Source organism: Lepus europaeus, chromosome 9 (genome assembly GCF_033115175.1).
Source record: "Lepus europaeus isolate LE1 chromosome 9, mLepTim1.pri, whole genome shotgun sequence".
NCBI classification, from domain to species: domain Eukaryota; kingdom Metazoa; phylum Chordata; class Mammalia; order Lagomorpha; family Leporidae; genus Lepus; species Lepus europaeus.
The window spans coordinates 906,490-921,540 of record NC_084835.1 but is presented as its reverse complement, the minus strand read 5'-3'; the positions used below and the strand labels follow the sequence as shown (position 1 = coordinate 921,540).

At 47.0% G+C, this 15,051-nt stretch overlaps 1 protein-coding gene across 1 annotated transcript in view; it reads right to left on the bottom strand.

Annotated features, from left to right (window-relative positions):
- Window positions 1-5,698: 5,698 nt before the first annotated feature.
- Window positions 5,699-15,051, bottom strand: part of CNTN6 (contactin 6) — a 121,962-nt gene continuing 112,609 nt past the window's right edge. Inside the window, exons 19-22 of the mRNA XM_062200334.1 lie at window positions 13,178-13,364; window positions 7,267-7,379; window positions 6,457-6,625; window positions 5,699-5,802 (exon numbers count right to left, since the gene is read on the bottom strand). Coding sequence (XP_062056318.1) covers window positions 5,699-5,802; window positions 6,457-6,625; window positions 7,267-7,379; window positions 13,178-13,364 — 573 coding nt within the window. The remainder of the gene's footprint in view (window positions 5,803-6,456; window positions 6,626-7,266; window positions 7,380-13,177; window positions 13,365-15,051) is intronic.

The following is a 15,051-nucleotide window of genomic DNA, read 5'->3' as shown; positions in this document are numbered from 1 at the left end:
TAGCTTCGTGGGATTGTCATAAATTGCCTTGATTGTGTTGAGGAATGTTCCTTCTATACCCAATTTGCTTACAGTTTTCATCATGAAAGGGTGTTGTATTTTATCAAATGGTTTCTCTGCATCTATTGAGATAATCATATGGTTTTGTTAAGCAGTTTGTTAATATGATGTATCCCATTGATTGATTTGCAAATGTTGAAGCATCCCTGCATTCCTGGGCTACATCCCACATGGTCTGGGTGGTTGATCTTTATGATATTTTGTTGGAGTCAATTGGCTAGAATTTTATTGAGGATTTTAGTGTCTATGTTCATGAGAGAAATTGGTCTGTAATTTTCTTTCTCTGTTGCATCTTTTTCAGGTTTAGGAATTAAGGTGATGCTGGTTTCATAGAATTTGGGAGGATTCCCTCTGTTTCAATTGTTTTGAATAGCTTGAGAAGAATTAGAGTTAGTTCTTTAAATGTCTGGTAGAATTCAGCAGTGAATCCATCCAGTCCTGGGCTTTTCTTTGTTAGGAGGGCCTTTATTACTGATTCAATTTCTGTGTTGGTTATAGGTTTGTTTAGGTTTTCTGTGTGTTCATGGCTCTATTTAGGTAGGTTGTATGTGTCTAGGAATCTATCCGTTTCTTCCACGTTTCCCAGTTTGTTGGCATACAACTCTTTGTAATAATTTCTGATGACTCTCTATCTCTGTGGTGTCTGTTGTTACATTTCCTTTTTCATCTCTAATTTTATTGATTTGGGTCTTCTCTCTCCTTTTTGTTTGGTTAGTTGGGCCAATGGTGTGTCAGTTTTGCTTATTTTTTTTCGAAAAAGCAGCTCTTCATTTTGCTGATCTTTTGTGTGTTTTTTTAAGTCAATTTTGTTGATTTCTTCTCTAATTTTCACTATTCCTCTGCTCCTACTAGTTTTAGGCTTGGTTTGCTGTTATTTTTCTGTCTCGTTGAGGTGCACTAATAGCTCATTTATGTGGTGCTTTTCCAGTTTCTTGATGTAGGCACCTTTTACTATAAACTTTCCTCTTAACACAGTTTTTGCTGTATCCCATTAAGTTTTGATATGTTGTCAACTTCATTTGTTTCCAGAAAGTTTTTGCTTTCTCTTTTGATTTCTCTTGTGACCCACTGTTCATTCAGGAGCATGCCGTTCAGTCTCCACGTGTTTGCACATGCTCTAGGGATTCCTGAGTTGCTGATTCCAGCTTGATTCCATTGTGGTCTGAGAAGGTGCGTGGTATGATTTCGATGTTTTTTAATTTGCTGAGACTTGCTTTATGGCCTAGTATGTGGTCAATTGTAGAAAAAGTTCCATGCAATACTGAGTAGAATGTGTATTCTTCAAGTGTAGGATGAAAAGTTCTGTAGATATCTGTTAGATCCATTTGGTCTGTATTGTCAATTAAATCTACTCTTTCCTCATTGGGTTTCTGTCTGGTTGATCTGTCCATTGCTGAAAGTGGAGTATTGAAGTCCCCCAATACTATTGTAGTAGAGTCTAAGTGTCACTTTAAATCCTTTAACATTTCTTTTAAATAGCCAGGTGCCCTGTAATTAGGTGCATATACATTTATAATAGTTCTATCTTCCTCTTGAATAGATCCCTTAATCATTATATAGTGCCCTTCTTTGTCTCTTTTAACAGTTTCTGTGTTACAGTCTATTTTGTCTGATATTAGGATGGCTACAGTAACTCTATTTTGTTGGCGTGGAATGTCTTTTTCCATCCTTTCACTTTCAGTCTGTGTGCATCTTTGTTGGTGAGATGTGTTTCTTGTAAGCAGCAAATAGATGGGTTTTGTTTTTTAATCCATTCTTCCAGTCTGTGTCTTTGTACTGGGGAGCTGAGGTCTTTTACATTCAAGGTGACTATTGATAAGTAATGACTTTGCTTTGTCATTTTTCCAAAAATATTCCCATTTTTTACTTTTAATTTCCTTTGAACTTTTACTGAGAGATTTTCTTCCTTTTCTTCCTTCTTTCGTACTGATAACCATGTTTGTGTTTCTGTGTGCAATACCTCCTTAAGCATCTTTTGTAGGGCTAGTCAAATGGTGACAAATTCTTTCAATTACTGTTTGTTATGGAAGGTCTTTATTTCACCTTTATTCACAAATGAGAGCCTTGCAGGGTATAATATTCTGGGTTGACAGTTTTTTTCTCTTAAGACTTGGACTATGTCTCGCACTTCTCTCCCGCCCTGTAGGGTTTCTGATGAGAAATCACTGTGAATCTAATTGGAGATCCTCTGAAAGTAACCTGGTGTTTCTCTCATGCACATTTTAGAGTCTTCTCTATGTTTTACTGTGGTGAGTTTGATTACAGTGTGTTGTGGCAAAGACCTTTCTGGTCGTGTCTATTAGGAGTTCTGTGTGCTTCCTGTACTTGGATGTCCCTTTCTTTGTCCCAACCGGGAACGTTTTCTGCTATTATTTCACTAAAAAGGCTTTCTAATCCTTTCTCTTTCCATGCCTTCAGGAACGCGTAGAACCCATATGTTCGTCTTTTTATAGCATCTTGTAGATTGCCAACAGTGTTTTCCAGTTGTATTATAGCTTCCTCTTGTCTTTCGTTTAACTGTCAACTTTACTCTGCTTTGTCTTCTGATTTTCTTTCTGCTGCTTTGGCCGATTCTGTTGTTAAGGCTCTCAACTGTATTTTTTATTTGTTCTGTTGAATTCTTCATTTCATTTTGCTTTCTTTTTAAGATCTCAATTTCATGGGAGAAAAGTTTCTTTCATGTCCTGTATGGATTTCAGACGTTTGTGCATTTGCTTCTGATTACTTCTGTGCAATCTTACAAATTTTTAGAATTCCACTTCTTGCTTTTCTTCAATCTCATTATCTTCACAATCTAGTATTGAAGTGCCATGTTCTTCTAGGGCGTCACGTTGTTGTCTTTTTTATTCTTGTTTGTTGAATTGGTGTTTGTTGTTTGGCATTTGCAGACAGAGCTACTCCGTTTCTTTTTTTTTCCCCCCTGTGGCTGTTTTTATCATTGTGCTCTGACTCTGTAGATAAGTGGAATGTCTGCTTTCAGTGAATCTCTAGAGGCTTGTAGTGGGTGTGGCCAGAGAGCTCTGCTCAGTTCTTCAGGGTTAAGGCCGTGCCTCGGGTGACACACCCAGGTTTGGCGTGGTCAATCTTCTCTCTCTTTTTTTAATTAGAAGGGAAGTTTATTCTGCTCAGCTGAGCTCCTCTCCTCAGTGGAGACCACTGCTTGAGTGACAGCCCCGATGGGTATAATACTCATGTGCTCTGCCCCAGGACCACACTAAGGATCTGTGCAGTCCTCAGTGTAAGGTCAGTTCCCCAGCAACATCTCTCACTGAGTAGCCAGGAACCCCTTACTTGTGGTGTCCCCACTGAGACTGCCCAAAGTGCCAGCCACACCATGCGCCCTCCCACACCCCCTTGGATTTTCACAGTCCCAGTACAGAAACCTTACACAGGCTCCCAGCCCCCTGTTTGTTCTCCCTACCAGAGTCAGGAGTCTTGGCTGGTTGCTGGGCACAGACACGGGCTGGCGCAGGTGTTACGTATGTCCAAAATGGTGCCCACCACTGTGCAGTGATTGGAGAGTAACATGTCTGTCCTACCTTTCTCTGTTTTTCCTCCTCTAGTTCAGCTGGTACACGTCCCCCCCCATGGGGCTCCAAGCTGGGTTCCCTCTTGGCTCTTCTTGCAGCTTTCTTGGCAGTGGCTTGGGATACTGGGGTCTGGTCTCACCTCACTTTCCAACGCTGGTGTGTAGGCTCTTGGCTGTTGGACTCCCAAGTCGTGGGCACCCACGCCCTCCACGTAGGTCTGCTGTGCCCCTCTAATTTCACTAGTTTCCTCTGCCATTTTCTCCCTAATTCTATCTGAGACGACACTATCTCCACATTTTTAAGATATCTTCTCCTGGGCTAGACCAGTAAGATCCCTCCCTACTCTGCCATCTTGGTACCCACTTTTACATTTTTATAGAAACTATTTTTCCATGTAAAGATTTTGATATTGAGATGAACTACTGAATTTGCTTTAGATTTATTAGAACCAGAGAAACGCAGTGAATTAAAAAATCAGGGCTTTCATTCAGAGCGGCGGAGACAGCAGCTCTGTTTAGACAACGTCCAGTGCCCTGCTCTGTGTCCTGCAATCCCAGTGTTGGCGAAGTGGAGCTGTTCCGGGGCCTGCCCCTGGCTTGCCGGCGGTGGAGGTCTGAAACGAGCCGAGCACATCCTGCTGAACGTTTACGCCAGGTTACATCCTGAGAAGTGCAGAGTGAACTGAGGACATAGCAGGAATCTTGCAGCTAGTGAGTAGATGTAAGGATTCACAACTCACGGAGCAGAGCGCACTCTGCAGACACTAAGAGTTACGAGGAAGAACCACGGCAGCTGTCAGAGCCACGCACACATGCCTGTGCCCCTGACGCACCAGTCACGGGGAGGAAGACACACATCCTGTCTCTCACCACGTATGGACACTGCCTGGGTGAGTCTGGGACAGACAGCAGCTTTTAACACGAGTGTTTGCTCTTGTTGCTTCTTAGTTTGCAACACTGGGGAGAGGCAGGCGTGGAACTTGTGCTGTGTTTGCCGGGCCGTTCCGACGAGGAGCGTGTCCTGGGTGGTTCACAGAGTCGTGGGTACTTTAGAAGTAAAGAGGACAGAATCCAGTGTTGAGAACTGTGTGATCTGAGGGCTGTGGGTACGGTTCAGGTGTTTTCATCATAACTGAAATTTGCACCATGCTAAGAAGGCAACACTAGTGAGCCCACTTCTCACCCGATGCCCAGGACAGCAAAGCTGGCTGTGGGGCGGCACAGCAGGACCCACGCCCTGAGGCACTGTGTAGGAAGATGGTGGCCACAAAGTGGCCTTGTCTAGACCGTCTCCAGAGTGTGTGATCCTGAACACTCAAGGTTAACCCTGGACAGAACCAAGTCACAAAACCCTAAGCTCTCGTTCTTGTTGTCTGTTACTTTATAGCTGCACAAAGGTATTGAGACCAAAGCATAGCAAACCTGGTCCAGTAGTTCTGCTCCCAGACTTCTTTGGTTCATAGAGTGAGGCCACACACTCTGCTCTCAGTTCTTAATAATCGCCTGAGACACATCCATGCCTCTTGTAAGTCGGGAGTGCATGGGGTCAGTGGAAAGCTGAGCTCTGCAGTGAGAAGTGGCCGCCGTGCCCAAGCCTTGCGGGGAGTCTCCAGGAGGTGTCTGTTTCTCCTCACTCGCTCTGCACCTTCGGAAGCGGGTTCAGACGGACGCTGCACAGTGATGGGCTGCCGGCAGTTACCTTGCTGCAGCTCAGTTCAGAGGCAGAAGCTCATCGTGCGTTAGCAGGCTTACATTTTTAAATAATCTCAACTAAAAACAAAGAGTTATACTGTATTTGTGAGTAGGGTGCAGCACGGGGGGTGCACCCCCGGCAGTGGTGACTGGAGACTGAGTTTCCATCATCGCCATCATCAGGGGACACTGAGACCACCACCCCCAGGCTGGTTACCCAATGTCCCAGCTGCCACTGCTCCTCGGGCCATGTGGCACCTTTGGATGTATGCGATCAGAATCCAAACATGTTTAAAATCTGTTTATTAATGTGCCACAGATATTTACAAGATCTTCATAATATACACTTTCTTTCCAAACAAGTCCGTATTAAGAATGTGTCAGAGCTAACTGCTTTCAAAAATGCAGGTTTGTGGTTCATTCGTCAGAGAAGTGGCTGAACAGCAAGACAGCAGGAATCAGCACGGTTGACAGGAGACGGGCACTGGAGCCCAAGACCCGAATTCCTCTGGAACTCAAACCTGCAGAACAGGAAAATCAAACAAGATCATCTTGAGGGAAAGTCAAGTTGCTTGTTATATTCTCTCTAGGAACTTACCCTGTTGCACCTGTTTCATTGGTATTTTATTTAATTTTAGGAAGTGCCTTGACCCTCTGTCCTTTGATATCTGTTTCCAGTATAAAAATGCAAACGAACAACGCCGGCATCGGTACAGTTGGCCTGACGGGCAGTGCCCGTGACCAGCAGGCGCAGCGGTTACCTCTGTACGCCCGCTCTGACTGAGGGTGCTGGCACACTCAGGATTGGGGAGCTGGGGTGGGCTGAGTGACCGCCGTGAGCCAGGAGTGTCGAAGGGGCCTGTGCACCAGGGGCTGTAGGGGTCCCCCGATCCCTGCTCGGGGAGGCTCGCTGTGCCGGTGCTGACAGAAGTCACAATGCTCCAAGGACCCACAGTGGAGTCCCTTAGAGTTGCAGTGAAGACACAGAACACTGGCTGTGTACACGGTGCACACGTGACAGGTCAGTTAGGGGACCAGGTCACTGCCTCCTACACACACTGCGCCTAGAGACACGGACCTCTGACGTTGTCACCCCACATGTAAACACAGTCTGACAGCTCCCAGGGCAGCGGTGTGGATTAGGAACCTGCAGCGGCGGCGGGGGCTGCACTCACTGGACATTCTGGGGATCCTGATCTCCTGGCTGCTGCTCCCGTCCCCACCGTCGCTCACGGTTCTTATTTCTATCAAGTAATCCTCTTCGAAGGGAACCAGCAGCTCTGCCGAGGTGTTGTTGGTTTCCAGAATGTGCATCTTGCTCTGTCTGCTTTGCCTGTAGAGAATCTGAGATGGTGACGTTCTATTAGCATGAGCACGTGGCTGTTCCCGGGGCAGACGAGGCCTCGCGGACGGAGACCTGAGTGTTCCTGCTAGGGACAAGGTTGTCTGCTCAGCCAGTGGCTCCGGGATGAAAGCCGAGTTCTCTCTGTTAGGTGAATAGCTGAGGCCCTCATCTTTGGAGCTTGCTGCGGAAGTGATTACTTGGTTTGGACTCTGCTCAGATGTCCCCATGTGTGCACCTGACAAGAGGTGACATCCATCACCTCCAGTGGAAATGTCTGCTCTCCACTCGTCCTAGATTCCTGTCTTAGTGCTGCTAGAAACTCCATCTGTACTGAGAGGCGTAGCCTCGTCTCTGACCTCATCCTCATCTCCCACCTGCCATCACGTGCACTGCCATCTGTGGCAGGGGGGCCTAACTGGCATCTGCCCGATTTCACTTCATGACGCCAGAGGACACATTACTGGACTTAGCTCCAAAACCTCTCCTGTGGGCACTTTGGGATCAGCAGCGATTGGTATCTTTGACACCATTTGGTAAGGATTCTGATTTCCATGTGCATAAAACCTGTTTTCTGTTTGCTGTGACACTCTTGGTTCTCGAGTAATTTAACGGCTGTATTTAAAAAGAAGGAAATACTCACCTTGTAGCCTAACACTTCCGATTCATTTTCCATGGTTTTCACATGCTCCCAGTTCAAGCACAGTTTAGAGTTTGAGAGCTTCCAGGCGATGTTTGCTGGTGGTTGGCTTGGGGCTTGAAAAAGATAATCAGAGATCCAAATGAATATTAATCAGCTCATGGTCACTGTGTGATGCATCAACATGAAAAGGAGAAACAAGTCCTCAGTGGGTAGTGTAGAAGGAGCTGAAATGTTTTCAGTCATTTGAAATAACATATTAATTCTAATCAGAGGAAGCAAATTTATTCAAATGCTGGTCATTTGAGAATGCCTCATGACAGACATGAATTAGTAATGACTTGCTAAATGTCCAGTGTTAATCGCTGCTGGTGAGCTTGTGTACTGCGTGCACAGCAGTGGGTGGAGGGGCCATTCTGTGCTCCGCTGGATTTCAGTCCGTGTGCAGGAGACGCGCACTGCGGCCGACACTCCATCTAGGACAGGCTGCAGGTGTTCATGCCTCCACACTGCAGTAGTTGGGGTTCTTAGATACAGCTGACACCTCCAAGACATGTCACGAGAAACCTGAGTGAAGGATTCGGGAGCGTCTGCTAGAATCCGTGGCAGAGGCAACAGCGGCTCAGGAGAGGTGGAGACGGCGTCCTGCACCAAGAAGGGCCCTTCTTCCACGGTGCCTACGGCAGGCATCACATCTACCACCACACCTGCCGAGTGACAGCTCCTCTCCCCAGAGGCAGTGCACTCTGCAGTACCCAGGAGACAGCTGATGATTGACACAGTTTGGCCATATGTCTACCTTAGGCCAATCAAATGTGTGTGTATCATAGGAAAGATACAGACCATTTAATATACAGAGAGCTGCTGGGGAAAACGAACACAAACTATCAGTCATCCCAAAGATGCCCACTGCAAATCCAGACTGGCTGTTCGCTCTCTGACATGAATGGAGAGAGAATGGCGAGGAAGGGAGGAAGGACTTAGAATATGCCATTGCAAGCAGAGGACGCGCGCAGCTAGAGAATGGTCATATTTATGTAGAGGGAAGAGACTTGGTGTGTTTCTTATGTACACTTTTAAGTACATAATGCTTTTCCCCACACTTACTTGTTCCCTCCTCTTTGCTTCCTTATTTTATTTGAATTTTTGTGATGACATACTCTCAATGTATCTTGTACTCACAAGTTTCCACTAAATACAGAATTCAACAAGTAGAAAGAGCACGGTCCCTCAGGAATATGGACAAGCGCTGTAAACAGTCGTCAAACCTCAGGGTGTCACTTTCACTCACATACATTGTTGTACTCTATAGTTAGCACACATCAGAGAAAACATGTTTTCTGTCTTTTGGGGGACTGGCTTACTTCACTCAGCATAATGATCTCCAACTGCAACCATTTTGCTGCAGAAGATGGGATTTCATTGTTTTTATGGCTAAGTAGTATTCCCTCGTGTTTATACGCCACACTCTGTCCAGCCATCAGTTGATGGACTTCTGGGTTCATGCCATACGTCATCTGTTGTGAGTTGAGCTGCTGTAACATGGGGGCACAGCTAACTCTTTCATATGCTGATTTAGTTTCCTTTGGGACAGACTGTCTCCCATGGTGGCTGTGCTAGCTCACATTCCCTGCAGAGTATTAGGGCAGCTTCCTTCCACGTCCTTGCCAGCATCTGTTATTTTTAGATTTGTGTGTGACAGCAGTTCTAACCAGGGTGGTGGTTATTTGCATTTCCTTGAGGACTAGTGATCCTGAGCATCTTTGCAGCTTTCCGTGTATCTGTTGGCTATTTGCAGTGCATCATTTGAAAAATGCGTATTCCTATCTTTAGCACATGGCTTTTAAAAAATATGTATTTATTTGAAAGAGTAACAGAGAGAGAAGGAGAGAGCAAGAATCTTTATCTGCTGGTTTATTCCCCCGATGGCACCGGGCCAAGGTGAAGCCAGGCATGTCACATAGGTCTCCCACGTGGGTGGCAGGGGTCCAAGCACTTGGGTCATCTTCCACTGCTGTTCTCAGGCCATTAGTGGGGATCGGAAGCAGAAGTGGAGCAGCTGGGACACAAACATTGGGATACCAGTGTCACAGGGGACAGCGTTATCCACCAGGCCACAGCACCAGCACCCCTTAAGCCCATTCCTTAACTAGATTGTGTTGTTGGTGTTGTAGAGCTGCTTGAGATCTTATATATTCTGGATAGTAGTCCTTTATCAGATTTTGCAGGCGTGGCTTCCAGAGTGCAGCTCAGGACTCTGTGTCTGTGTGAGTGAGTGAGTGGCTGAGCTGGATCTGAGTCGTGCTGCACTGCCTTCCAGCCTGGTGTTTCTCTGGGACAGCAGGCTGCTCTCACAATGCCAGTCCACCAGACTGTTTTTGAAATTTTAAGAAACTGAAAAGATTAACAATAGTTCATCTGGAAAGCAGCAGCAAAGATAAAACTGCCCAGTAAGATATTCCGGGCACCTTTTTTTCAGTTTGTGAGACTGAATGAATGTCATAGTCCACTCATTACCAATGGAAATGGCGACATTTCTTTCCGAGATCTGACGCAGCTGCTGCAAATCTCCTGAGTCCGGTCGTCTCCTGTCTCAGGAGCAGTGATTGGTTATTTGGAGCGTTTGCTTCTTCTGCCAGCTACAAGGTGGAAAGAATAGAGCTTCGCTGTCAGGGAGATCCATTCAGTCTTTTCCAAGGACCCAGGTTTCCCATTTTTGAAGTGAGACTAAAACTATCAAACTGTCCTCACTCAGCAACTGTTCACTTCCTGAGAACAGAAGTTCTCCTCTGTGATGTTAGGACTTAATCAGCTTTCCAACTCTGTTCAAATGGTTTGTTCCTAGTAATCATATTCCGAAGTTTGCAAATGATTTCATTTACTAGTACAGTCAGGCTGGATTCAAGATTGCCCCTTCAGTATATTGCTTTTACTGGGATTCTGTGTGCCTTCTTCAGGGAGATGGAATTGGAGAGTTTCAGCTGAGAGCCCTCGTTGTCCACAGGCTTTAGCTGTATCCATGCTCATCTCTCCCATGCCAATGCCCTACGTGCCCTATTTAAAAAGTTTGACAGAATTCAAAAGGAGCGAATGATCCAACATGGGAAGCAGGATACACAGCAGACTCATAGAATGACAAATGCCCTAAACAGCACTCTGGCCTCAGAATCAGCCCTTAAGGCATTTGGATCTGGCTAAAAAGCCCATGAGAGTTTCTCAGGCATGAAAAGCCAAGACATTGTGGCAAAAAAAAAAAAAAAAAAAAAAAATTTAACCTAAATGAAAGATCTCTGTGAGATCCCAACAGAAAGAATGGGCCATCAAAGGCAGTACCTTTCTCTGAAGGGAGGAGAGAACTTCCACTTTGACTATGGCCTTGTCTAAATAAGATCAGAGTTTGTGAACTCAAGAGGCTTCCATAGCCTTGGCAACTCATGACAAGAGCCTCGGGGAATCTCTGATGTCATAAATAAGAGTGTCAATTGTTAAATCAACAACTGGAGTCACTGGGCACCTGCTCCCCATGTAGGACCTCTGTCCTTAATGTGTTGTATTATGATAATTAATGGTAAAACTAGTACTCAAACAGTATTCTATATGTGTCTGTGTGGGTGCAGTCTGTTGAAATCTTTACTTAGTCTATACTAAGTTGATCTTCTGTATACATGGTGAAGAATGAGATGGGAGAGGGAGTGGAAGATGGGAGGGAGGCTATGGGGGGAAAAGCCGCTATAATTCAAAAGTTATACTTTCAAAATTTATATTCATTAAATCAAAGTTTTTTTAAAAAGCCTCTGAAAGCTGTATTGTAAGGGCCCTCACTTAAATATTAGCTCTATTAGCAGTTTTGGCTTGATGGGATCACAAATGTCTGTTGTGGAATTCACATTTCCATTTCCTTGAACAACCAGAATGTCACCACATGGATAATACGACAGCCACGTCACGATGCCTGTACCAGATGTGTCAGGGGAAAACTCGAAAACAGTTTCGTAAATTTATGTCCTTCCAGTCAATTTCCAAAGACTCAGTTGTTTTCTGCTCAATGACAGAGCAACACACACTGGCCCTGGGCAGCTCTGATGGGTCCCTGTAATCAGGGCCTCTGTAGACGGCATTTATATTCAACCGCAGTGCCCACTGTGAACTCAATTCAGAACCAAGCTCCTGGTGAGACTACGGAGAAACAGCATGGGGCTGACATTTGGGCAGGCGAGAAAGAACATGAGTGTAAGGCAGAATCAAAGCCTAATGCTCCTTTTATGTCTAAATACAGATTGATTGCATATTTACAGCAAGCAAGAATCTAGTGCAGAGTGACAGTCAGTCAACACCAGGCGCCAAATTAAGGCAGGAGCTGCAAACAGCCGCAGTTATTATGTCTGATACTTTTTTTCTGTAGAAGCAGTGATGTGTTTTTCCTGTCTCTCTCAGAATTGATGGAAATATTGTTCTTCCTTGAGTGGAGCCTCTGTGGACTATGGTGTGTGCACAGAGACTCTCAGCTGTCTTTGGAAACATCACTTCCACCAGGCTGCGGTGCTTGTGGTGGAATCACCGTCTATGGGAGAACAACACTGCCACCAGCACCGTCAGCATCAACAGCAGACATCTAGGAAGGGCTGCACCTGCTCTGCTGCTGAGAGGCCCCTACTTTTCTTTCTTCGTCTCTCTTTCAAGAGTTCAGGTTGTTGCTGCGGCTCACTTGGCTAATCCTCCGCCTGCAGCGCCGGCACCCCAGGTTCTAGTCCTGGTCGGGGCGCCAGATTCTGTCCCGGTTGCTCTTCTTCCAGTCCAGCTCTCTGCTGTGGCCTAGGAAGGCAGTGGAGGATGGCCCAAGTGCTTGGGCCCTGCACCCACATAGGAGACCAGGAGGACGCTCCTGGCTTCAGATTGGCGCAGCACACCAGCCGTAGCCGTCATTTGTGGGGTGAACCAACGGAAGGAAGACCTTTCTCTCTCTCTCTCTCTCTCTCTGTCTATAACTCTACCTCTCAAATATCTTCTTTTGGGGCCACCTCTCCCTAATGGAAACAGCCTAAAACCAAGGGTCTCCCTGTGTCATCATCATCTCTCAGGGCCCAGGGGAGGATGACTGGGTGGCTCAGAGACCAGAGAATGTGCTCTGCACGACTGTTGGCACAGGTGACTCCTGTTCATCTCCCATCGATCACACAGAACACTGCAGGTGCTGCCATCCTGCATGGTGAAACCTGACCCAGTTTCTTTCTGTGCCTCAAAGCATGGGAGAGTTGTGCAAAACCAGACTCGGGTACCAAAGCAGCAACAGTCACCATTCACCTCTTACTCAGTAGGTGCCGAATAGGAGACTGACGGTCAGAGGAGAGGAGACGTGTACGGCTCACTGGTGGACCTCAGGCGCCCCCAGGTCAGCCATGGGGATACAGCCCCTAGGAGGGACGTCTGACAGAGCAAGGCCTGCTCCAGGAGAGACATGTGAACAAAACCCAGTGAAAACACACAAGCCTACTCAGTACTGAGCATGAGCTGGCCACTTGTTATCAGACCCCTTCCACAGTGGATGAAACCCTGTGAGGGCACAGCTGCTTCGGGGCCTTCAAGTTCCAGGCGAGGCTGCTGAGTGTCAGGAGGTTAGACCACCACCTGGCATCTCGGGGCTGAGCGCCCCTTGGCTAGGGCAGCAGGACCCGTGTTCTTGAACATGTCCCGCCACTGTCTCTCAGCTTGGTGCTCAGACTGGGAATTCTGGAAAGATCCAAGTGGGCTGACTGATGGTTACCAGAGGGTCAACAGTTATCCTTATGTAAGAGAGAAATCGTCTAATTGAGCCAAGCAGCTGGTACGTGGTGAGGCAAGGGAAGGAAAGGGACGGTGAGCACGAGAATGTGGCGGCCACACTGCGCCGCCCTCCCCAGAGCGTAGCCATACTTACGAGACTTCTTGGTGGTGACGTTGACCGGGGGGCTGGAGGGCCCTGTCCCACCCGTGTTGTAGGCTCTCACGGAAGCAAAGTAGATGGTGTTCGCCTTCAGCCCAGTGATGTTCTTGGTGGTGATGTTTCCACTAACTCTAGCTTTGCCAATCATGGGTTCTCTGGCGTCTTCTGTCCAGTACAAGACCTGGTCATCAAAAACAGACTGTGGGACAAGGCAGCAGCACAAAGGACAACATGCGTTTCTGAACAAAATGTTACACAAGAGTACATCAAAGTCTAATATTTATGAGCAGTAAAATGCAACACAGTGTGTGCACAGACATTCTCAGTGGACAGCAGAGGAAGCGACTCCATGGGCAGCTGAAGTCCCGCGCTCTAGCACGGGCACCGGGAGTCAGGCCCAAGCCGATTTCACAACTCAGCCAGGGATTCCGGCCGTGCCGCTGCCCTTTCTTCCAGAACAGTTTGAATCGTGGCTAATAATCAACTCACACGGACCCCTTCTCCTGCAGTAGCAGTGTTTGAGGTAGATCAGAAAAGGCGAAGAGAATTAACTTCCACAGACATGTCAAGTCCTTTACAGTCTATTGAAGAAGGTGGAACGTGGAGTTAAAGCTTATTTTTGTGCAAAACATTTTGAAATTCACGCATGTGAAGGATCTTGATAAAGTTCGTAGAAAATGTGTATGATGAAACGTTCAGATTTCAACGTTCTGCACAAAAATAAGCATCTTTTCTTTCAGTTTCTCACAAACCTCTCGAATCACCGTCCCACATGGGAAAAGCAAGCACAGGTATACTGCAGAGAACTGGCGGGGGAAGAGTGGTCCGGGAGTGTGAGGGAGGCCGCCTGGGACCGAGCGGGGGCGGGGGGGGGGGGGTTGCAGACGTGTTCTGAGAAGGGAGCCGTGTTCAGACAGGAGCAAGACCTCCCAAAGACGCCCACAGGTGAGCAGGACTTGCTGCCTGGACCAGGAGCTTCCTCTAGAAGAAGTACAGGAAGAAATCTAACAGGTAGAATTAGGCACATTTTTAAATATTTATTGTATTTATTTGAAGGGCAGAGTTAGAGAAGGAGAGGTACTCTTCTGTCTGCTGCTGCACTTCCCAAATGGCCGCCAGGGCTGGGTCAGGCTGCAGCCAGGAGCTTCATCCGGGTGTCCCACGTGAGTGCAGGGGCACAACGACCTGGGCTGTCCTCTACTGCTTCCTCAGGTGCATCAGAGGCAGAAGAGCCAGGACTCTAACCGGGCACCCCATACAGGATGCAGGTGTTGCAGCTGGTGGCTTACCTGGCTACAACACAAGGCACGCCCCAGAATTACTCTGATGCCAAAGGAAACCAAACCATCCACTTTGTGACTCGGGGGACTTGGAATTTCTAAAGCAGGGAGCCACTGATAGCCTTCCCAGGCCTACAAATGTGAGCTGCCTCGGAGTGGATTTAGGAGAACCTACTTTGTTTTTTGTTTTTTCAATAAGCTACTTGACTGCTTTTTGCAGGGTGGTCCAGGTCCCAGAGCAGGTTTGCCTGTGCAATTCTCCAGTGTGTGGTGGGGGGGGGGGGGGGGGGGAGAGTTAGACTTTACCCCTTCCAGAACAAAATGGCCACAATCTGAATAATTAAATAAGTATGCTGCTCCCTTCAAAATCGTATTGTGGTGAGAACACTTCAGGTGAGGTGATCTTAGCAAGCACCCACGTGCAGGGTACTGCAGGGCTGCCGACCACAGTGGGGACACTGTACCGTTCAGACACTGCCCATCTCAACAGGAAATGCATACTGAAGGGGCTGTCATTTGTGAATTTGCTTTCCCAAGATCCCCAGGAAGACCTCCTCCTCGTGCCCCTCTCCTACGGTGCACACAGAC